The sequence below is a fragment of the Cryptomeria japonica genome, chromosome 10 (assembly GCF_030272615.1).
Source record: "Cryptomeria japonica chromosome 10, Sugi_1.0, whole genome shotgun sequence".
NCBI lineage: Eukaryota > Viridiplantae > Streptophyta > Pinopsida > Cupressales > Cupressaceae > Cryptomeria > Cryptomeria japonica.
In genome coordinates this window covers 614,111,201-614,120,763 of record NC_081414.1, presented here as the reverse complement: position 1 = coordinate 614,120,763, position 9,563 = coordinate 614,111,201, and the positions used below count along the sequence as shown (strand labels likewise).

Here is a 9,563-nt window from a genome sequence, read left to right as displayed (position 1 = left end):
CAGACCTCAAACACTATGTGCAATCGTGTTACTAATACCATATCGCCTATCCTCGATGCACACTTCCTATCTCAGACAAGATCTCTGTTATTCGATTCCAGATCTTGGAATCCTGACTTTATCTACGGCAAGGACCGAAAACAGACCGTTCAATAATTCCTCCACATTAGATAGTTGTTTGGGTCCATCACAATCAATTCCACTATTTGCCAGCCAATTCGCCACTGAGTTGGCCTCTCGATATATGTGTTTGAAAGAATATCTATCTAAGCTATCACATAAACCTTGGATCTTGGGACGACACGACTCCAATTTCCAATTCTGGAATTTCTATTTGATTATCCCATTCAAGACAATTTGAGAGTCGCCTTCTACTTCTATGGATTGAAATCCTCGGCCAACACTCCATTCCAATCCAGCTAACAACCCTGCAATTTCTGCCATATTGTTTGTAGTGATTCCTAAGGGACCGAAATTTGCACCAACAAAATTACCAAATTCGTTCCTTATAATGGCACCATAGCCCGATTTACTAGGATTGTTGCGGCTAGCCCCGTCAAAGTTAACCTTCAAGCTTTCAGCTAAGGGAGGAGTCCAAACTATACTTCCTTTGTTCTGCTTCTTGTCGCCAAACTTGTAACCGCTGTTCTTCATCAAATTCCACAGCCTTTCCATTTCTTTGTCCCAGGAAGAATAAGTACAATACATCCTTCCCACTACTTTGACGTTTATAACTTCTTCAATGGCTACTTTGATTTTTGGGATTAGAAGCTCAAAAGACAGAGCTTCCTCGTTGAACACCCTTTGATTTCTCTCCTTCCAAATATGCCATGCAAGCATGGCCGGACTAACCACCCACAAAATGCTCCATTTTGATTTCTTATAGAAGGTAGGTCATGCCAATAAAAAACCTTTTAGTGATTGACTTCTCACCAATCCATACTGCAATTTATCCAATAGCCAATCCCAAACTCTTTTAGTGTATGAACATCAAAATAAGGGATGATCCGCAGTCTCTTCATTCTCCTTACATAGTATACATACACTTGGACCTGCAATTCCAATTAGTTTCAACATTTCCCCTGTTAGCATACGACCATGCAATGTTGTCCAAAGGAATGCCCCTGCCTTAGGCAATACCATTTTGTGCCAGCACAATGCCGAAGGCCAATCCACATTCTGTTCTCTGCTTCTAAGAATCTCGTATCCCAAATTAACCTTATATTTTTCAGATTTGGATGCACACTATAATAAACAATCTACTTCTTTTTGGTAGATAACTTTTTTCTTTCTACTCAAGATATCCTTCAATTTAATACAGTTTTCCATCTTCCATTCACCCACAATTTTCCACTCAATCCACTCAGCCTCCTTCTGCCCTTCCAAAATGTAATCAGCCACAAAAGGACCAACCAGTGGTTCCACTTCATTAATCCACACCGGATCATCCATTTCCTCAGCTAAGGAAATGTCTCCATTCCAAGAATCTCTCCAAAATTTTGCCTTTCCACCATTGCCAATTTTCCAAGTTAAATGCTTTGTTATGATATTTCTGAATTCCCAAATAAATTTCCAAATTGGAGATCCATTGATCGAGTTTGCCATAGTAAAAATCCTATCTACTTCATTTGAGTCCAAATACTTTGCAGTCATGATCTTATACCAAGTTTTTTGAGGCTGCTCATACATCCTCCATGCTAACTTAGCACCTAGAGCCAAATTGTGCAACTCCATTTTCCTTAGACATGCTCCCCCATCCATTTTAATAAAACAGACCATATCCCAATTTATGAGTGGAATTTTCTTTTTCTCATGCACCCCTTCCCATAAGAACTTTTTAAGCAAACTGTCTAGGTCTTTTGCAGCTTTATATGATAATCTGAAGCATGACATATGATATATAGGGATCGCTGAAAGAACACATTTAATCATTTGGATTCTCCTTGCCTGTGTTAACCATTTGTTCTTCCATGAAGATGCCTTTTCTTGACATTTATTAATCAATTCCTCCGACATTCTATTTTGGTATCTACCAGGATCTAGTTGCACCCCTAAATACTTCAAAGGAAAACTGCCAGTCGAAAATCCCATTATCTCGCCAATTTTATTTTGCATCCTTACATTAGTATTAAAGAAATATATCATTGACTTATCAGTGTTCATGCTTTGCCCTGACCCTTTTTCATAATCATTCAGCAACATCTTCATTACCTTAGCTTCCTTCTCAGTGGCTTCCCCAAAAATAATTGTGCCATTAGCAAATTGAGAATGGGAAATTGAATCAATACTGTCATGGATGTGCACACCTTTCCACAATCTCGATTCTATAAGTTTTTTAATATTTCTTCCAAGAATTTTGGCCATTAATACAAACAAAAATGGAGGCAAGGGGTCACCTTGTCTAAGACCATTCGTGGCATGAAAAAATCATCTATAGATCCATTTACAATAATAGAATATGAAACAAAAGTAACACAATGCTTTATAAAATTTATCCAACTAGAATCAAAACCGAATCTTTCAAGAATAGAAAAGAGGAAGTACCAAATCACCCGATCATACGCCTTACTAACATCTAATTTGACCACCATCCCCTGCATCTTGCTCCTTTTCATCAAATGCATGGTTTCAGCAACTGTGATAATACTATCAGCAATTTCTCTACCAGGGGTAAATCCATGTTGCTCTGGAGACACTAGCTTGTCAAAAACAAGCTTCAGCCTATTAACCATTACCTTAGATATTATTTTGTATAACGAATCACACAGAGATATAGACCTATAATCAGCAATGCTCGAAAAACTTTGCTTTTTTGGGATCAAAGTTATAAGTGTGTTGTTCACTTTTTTCACGAATTTGCCTTTCCTACGAAATTCCTCCACCACCAACCATATGTCCTCACCCATGAACTTCCAACACTTTTGATAAAATTCCATGGTCACCCCATCTAGTCCAGGAGCCTTATGCGGATGTAATGCAAATGTAGCCTTTTTAACTTCATCTTTTGTAATTGGAGATATTAGTATAGCATTATCCTCCTCCATAATCTTCTTGTCAATAAAATCCAGCAAATATCCAACAGATTCATCACTCTCCCTCACCGCAGATCCCAAAATTTTCTCAAAATATTTTACTGCTATGCATTCCAACTCCTCTGCTTTACCAACCAATCTGCCTGAATCATCCGTCAAATGATTAATTATGTTTTTGTTCCTCTTTGCTTTTAATGAAGCATGAAAGAATTTTGAATTTGAATCTCCAGCTTCAATCCATAATTCTTTGGATTTGTCCCGCCAAAACATTTCTTCTCTCGGAAGAATCTCTACCAATTTTGCTTTAAGAGAATTCTTAGTATTAAATTCTTCATTTGACACCCCCTTCTCAATCACCAAGTTATTGACCCTGTCAAGTTCCACTTCCACCCTCATTTTCTTTGAAAAAATATTCTTGAAGGATTCCACATTCCATATTTTAATCTTCTTCCTCAGATATTTCATCTTCTTACCAAAATAGTAGCTTGGAGTACCTTTATAATCTATACATTCTTCCCACCACTTCTCAATATTTTTTTCGAAGTTTATATCTCTCCACCACATGCTCAAGAATTTAAAATTCCCTTTCACCTTTGCCATTGATGTGATATAGTTCAACTGAACCAGGAAGTGATCCGAGAGTGTTAAGGGTAGAATTGTTGTCTCCAAGTCAAATTGTCCTCTAATCCAATATGTTCTAGTGAATATTCTATCCAATCTCTCCGAAATTCTGCTAAAATTCGCCCTCCTATTAGTCCATGTAAAGTTTCCTAATTTAGGGATAACGTCGAAAAGGTTATTGTAAAGCATGTAAAATTCATCTTCTATTAACAACAAAGTAATCAATTAGAAGCAAGGGAAATCATAGATCCCTATCCTAATCAAACAATACAATGGAATAACCCAACCAAGCAAAATAGGAATTATAAATGAATATCAATAAAAACTCCCTATTCCGTGACTGCATAGAACTTTCATTGCTCTTCTCCTCTTCATGGTATGATGGCTCTCAGATATTGCGCTGGTAACCTGCAAGTGACACAAAGATTCAAAGTTCATGATTGTTGAAAATAGAGATTGGATGCTCAATTTATAGATAATTGGAGAAGATTGATCGAAAGGTGGAACAGATTGATCAAGAGGTGTGAACTCAGGTGAGCTCAAATGAAAATTGATAGTTGAACTGCTAATTGTAGGAGTGAAACTCAATAGATTGAATAGATTAATTGAGTCAACTGATTGAGAAAAAGCTGACTGAAAGAAGAAAAAGAATGATTGGAGGAAATAAAGAAGATGACACGGAGAGCTTAATTTAGAAAAAGCTAACTGAAAGAAGGAAATAGAAGATGAAGAGATAAATGATTTAATTAATTAATTGATTGAATTAATTAATTTAGCATATGCTTGCATTTAGATTTAGATTATTAATTTAATCTTTGCATGAGATATTATTTAAATAATTGAATTTATTAATTCAATTTAGCATTTGAATATATTTAGAACTTAACTTTGATTTTCAATTTGGTTTTTGAAATCATGCTTATGTAATTGAATTTGGAAGAAATTAGAAGAATATGAAATTAAATGAAATTTGAATTTGGGGATTTGGAAATGGAAGAATTAATTAGTTAATTAAATAATTTAAAGAAACTATTTAATTATTTAGAAATAGAATTTAATTAAATAATAAAGATTATTTAATTTAAAGAATTAAATCATAATTAATTAAATAATAAATATTTAATTAATATTTGGAAGAGGGTTTGAATGATTAAATGATTAGAGATAGAAATTGAATAATTAGTAATTTATTTAAATAATGAAGTTTATTTAAATTGGGGAATTAATTAAAATTAATTAAATAATAAATATTTAATTAATATTTAGAAAATAGTTAAATGATCAAATGATGAAAGAATAAGAAATAGAATAATTAGTAAGATTATGAGGAAATATGAAATAGAAGAATAAGATTAATTAACTTAATTAAATAATAAAGATTATTTAATCAATTAAAGGAATAATTAGTACATGATCAATGAGACATTTTTAGGTGTCTACATTCACCCCTCTTTGAGACAATGTCGAAATGACGTTGTTTCAAAGAAAATGAAAAATTTCCTGCTCCAGTATGCCCCGGTGATACTTAGGGTGTATTGCCCCCTCGAGAGATTGTTTGTGCATTAAAAATATGAATGATCTCTCGAAAAAAAAGAAGAATGTGAGATGAAAGATAGAAGAAAGGATAGTTTATTAGAGATAAAGATAGGTGATGTGAAGATGATATTGAGATAGAATATGAGACAATAGATTGATGAAATAGAATAATGTTAGATGATAGAAAATGATTAAGAAAGAGATGATGAGAAAAGAATCAACAAACTAGCAATAAACAGATGAGATGAGAATGAGAATGAAATTGAATGAAACACGAACCTGTCACATATTTTATTGCATCAACATATATTCATCACCGAGCCTATTATTGAATAATGAAGCTTAGCATATCAAGGTATAAGGAACCAAGATCTAAAGATATCTCATTGAAGAAACAAACACGTAGCAGACAAGCAACAAACAAAGAAAAAGATAATGCCCATCATGGCTCCTCTAGTCACTTGTGGACATCCTTGAGTAGCATAGGAACAATATCTGTCGCTAAATGATAAAAAGATAAAGACTAGCCCAGATAAAATTCAGCAGCTATACTGACAATGTGCCTTCGTTCTCAGTTGTTTGATGTGATGGTTGATAATGTCTGATCTCAGAAAGTTGCGGACCCCATTTAAGATTGACCTGTCTGATTTTGAGTGTATCCTCTTCTGTTTAAGACAATATAATGATCAAGTTGATATGGATATGATACGATTGATAAGACAGTTTGATCAGTTGATTGTAGATGTTTGACTGGATAGTCGTATCCTTTGTTAACTTTGTGCGAAGTGTTTGTTGGATATTTGCTAGGGTATTTGTTTCTCACAAGATATTTTATTGCAAGTTTTTCTGATTGATTGATTTTCGATTTTTAGTTCTTTTCGAAGAGCCTTTTCTAATTTTTTGGATTATGTAGATTGATTTTTGAATGTTTTTGGTTTATTTTTTTAGGATCGTATTTGAATGTTTTTGGTTGACTTTTTCAGGACTTTATCTGATTTTTTGGATTTAGAGTTTTTCAATGTTTTTTGGATATTTTAAGTTTTTTGTATTTGAATGTTTTTGGATTTTTAGTTTTTTAATTATGCCCCCAGTGTGTAGACCTGTATGACATGATGATTTGTATGTGGAGACAAATGAATTTTTGACATGACCTATGTGAATGCAATATGCAAGATGAAGATGTATTTCCTATTCAAACAAGGTTGACTGTTTTGTTTGTGCATTTGTAATACACCAATTGAAACTGGAGGTGCAAAACATTTCATAGATAAGCAGTCAATCGATCTCTAAGGCCTTTCAGAACTTTCATCTCAACACACTTAGTGACTAGGATTTACAAATGGAGACGCGGAAAACTTCCCCATTGGTTCTTGAAAATTTGATCTTCTTTTGCCCATGTGTGTGCAAATGCATTAATTCCCGCTCTTGTGTTCACTAAAGATCCTTAGCATCCTATATGACTAGCTACATGATTTTTCTAACTTCAAAAGCATCACAAATAGAGCCTCGCTGCCAGCAAGCCTTGAGAGCTCCGACGAGGTTATAGACTGTAATTTCTCAAATATTGCTCCATTGCCAGGAGGTGTCCATAGCCCTGATGGAGTTACTTGTATGTTCCCATCGTCAATCTTTTTATCGCATTTTGTATACATGATATTTTAGTTATATATCATTGCTCTATTTGCCTTTAGATGGATATTTGGCATAGCTTTTTTTCTCTTTTTTCTTTTCTTGCCTTGACTTGTAAGTAATGAAACCTACTTGGGTGTGATAATTACAATGGCGCTGAAGTAGAATTTTAGATTTTTCACTAGTCATATGATCAACTAGGTGTCTAGAATGAATTAGAGATCTTATTAATATGTGAGATATAGCAATTGATAGATTGTGGGTTAACAAGTCTCAAATAGTGAAATCACTACCCAACCATAAGTAAAGCGTCATCATAGGGTAATGTTCAGAATGAATGAACTTAGAACCTCAAAGACTTCATGTCTGAATATCTAAGAAAGGAAATGACCCTTTTCTTCCTTAGATGCAAACGAATTATAAACTTGAACAGTTGCCTTGTTTTATTGATGTTGCCATATGTAAATGTAGACATTTTTTGTGAAGGCGACTTCTGAATATGATGTGCTTAGAAAGAAATTGTATGCAATGTAGTTCTTTGAATAAAATGATATGCAATATGGAAAGTAAAACCTAAACTAACCCAACCTTTAGGTATAATATTTGTGTAGGTAGTTCATTGGCCTTTATTTGAAAAGTCGGATAAAGATGTCTTTTCCAATAGGATATAAGGACTCAGCTAAGTGTATATGTTCAATATCTCCAATGTTGATTTCTTTAGTTTTTGAATTTTGTGGATCATTAGAGGGAAATCTAGCTCTGGAACCCATGAATTCAGCTATAGCATTATCATTTTCAAAGCAATCCAACCATGGTAGATTCTCTTGCCCCCAGTCTTTCAAGTGTAGGTGTATGAGACAAATTGGTTTCGAAGTTATGACATGAGCGGGTGTTATGCCTTTTTTTATTGATGCACTTGAAGAGGATGATGAAGTCAACCAGGTGTTGATCTCATTAAATAGTGTTATGATTGTGCTTGAACAAGATTATGAAACAATTGTTGACAAGTTGTTCTATGTAGTATAATCAGGATTGGTGATTTCATTGATAAGGGGTTCATGAACAACTTGTGTAAAGGAATCATGAGAGAGACTAGGAGAAATGACAAGTTTGTTTGAGAGGGAATTTTGTGAAGAACGTGGAGGATTATGACATGGAGACGAAGGGATGGAGGGACCTTGATCAAGATTTGGAGAAATAATGAGATATTGTTTTGGACATGATGGCAAAGGTATGATTTGATCTTGGTTTGTAAAGGGATTATTAGGGAGGATGGAAGGGATGTTTTGATCTTGTTTAGGAGGTGGATGTTGGATGGGACTTGAAAGGACACTTTGTTCTTGAGATGGAAGGGTTTGATTATGAATGGAATAGAAAAGAGTGAGGGGATCATCATAAGATTCTTGGTCGGTGGGATCTTGATCAAAAATTGGGTAGGATGGAAGTGGTTGTTCTTGATCTTTATTTGTTTTAGGACTCGTTTCTTCTGATTTTGGATCATCCTCTTGACACAGAGAAGGAGTTTGGAAATTTATGGGAGATTCTTGGAATTTTTCAACATATTGGCATGATGAAGATGGATTTTGAATGAGATCCTCTGAATCATGACTTGAATTAGATTGGATTTGTACAATGAATAACGATTGGGAGGTTGTGTTATTAGATAGAGATGTCATGGATTGGTCTTGTGTGACTTTAGGGGATTATGAAATGGTGGATAGATATGGTTGATTTGTGATTTGTTTGAAAGGGATTTGATTTTGGTTGAAAGGAGTATGATTTTGGGTGAAAGAGGTTTGATTTTGGTTGAATGAATTTTGATTTGGACTTTGGTTGAAAGGGGTTTGATTATTAGGTTGGTGTGAATTTTGATTTGGACTTTGGTTGAATAGGGTTTGATTTTGGTTGAACGAGGTTTGAATGTTGGGTTCATGCAATTGGTATGATTGATATAGTGGGTTGAAAGAAAAAGAAGGTTTACATGACTCTAATGTTGGTTGAACTGAGATAGGAATGATTTTGTTGAAGAACGAAGGTTGGCATGTTTTAATGGTCTCACAAGAATTAGAAGGTTGGTTTGATACTGATCCCCTCGTGGTCATCACTTCTCTCATCATGTTTTCTAACCAACCCCTATGGTTGTCAGGACTAGCCATGTCTGTCACTTGTTGTTGCAAAGTTTTGATTTATTGAGCTAGTATTTCTATGGATGGTGATGGAATAGGAATGGAAGGGGTGAATCCTCCACCTTCCCTATAGAATGTATAATTCCAATCCATGATGTTTGCTTGTTTGGTTTGGACCTATGATCACAACATGTAAGATATTTTCTCCATTTCTTTGAATGTGATAATGTTTGATTGAACTTGACCAGCTTGTTTGAGTTGAGGTTGAGTTTGATTGATCCTCTGATTGTGTTTTGGACATTTGGGGTATGAATTTATAGGATGATTATGCAAATGATGATGAACTAAGACAAACGTATATGAGGTCTAGATGAAGATGAAGATGATAATGTAGGACTATGTAACTAATATGGATGGTAATGCAAAAGACTTAGGACGATAATGAGGATGTAAGTGGGACTATGCAAAAGACATAGGTGATAGTGAGGGTGTACGTGGGACTATGAAAAAGATGTAGGACGATAATGAGGACGTAAGTGAGACTATGCAAAAGACGTAGAATGATAATGAGGATGTAAGTGGGACTATGCAAAAGATGTAGGATGATAATGAGGACGTA

General features: G+C 34.6%; 1 protein-coding gene across 1 annotated transcript; it reads right to left on the bottom strand.

The window, feature by feature from the left end:
- Positions 1-330: 330 nt before the first annotated feature.
- LOC131859099 (uncharacterized) lies at positions 331-3,428 on the bottom strand. The gene is made up of 4 exons (XM_059212632.1): positions 2,545-3,428; positions 1,345-2,287; positions 1,045-1,245; positions 331-816 (listed from the first exon to the last, which is right to left on the bottom strand). The coding sequence occupies exons 1-4, from the start codon at positions 3,426-3,428 to the stop codon at positions 331-333; spliced, it is 2,514 nt and encodes an 837-aa protein (XP_059068615.1).
- Between the last annotated feature and the right edge of the window lie 6,135 nt (positions 3,429-9,563).

Bases quoted from the DNA above. Each gene is read 5' to 3' on its own strand.
- LOC131859099 (XM_059212632.1), bottom strand. From the start codon at position 3,428: ATGAGGGTGGAAGTGGAACTTGACAGGGTCAATAACTTGGTGATTGAG. The intron at 1,246-1,344 runs GTGGGTGAATGG...TGTTTATTATAG, and splicing joins AGTGGATTGAGTGGAAAATT to TGTGCATCCAAATCTGAAAA. The intron at 817-1,044 runs GTATGTATACTA...CATATTTGGAAG, and splicing joins TTGGAATTGCAGGTCCAAGT to GAGAGAAATCAAAGGGTGTT.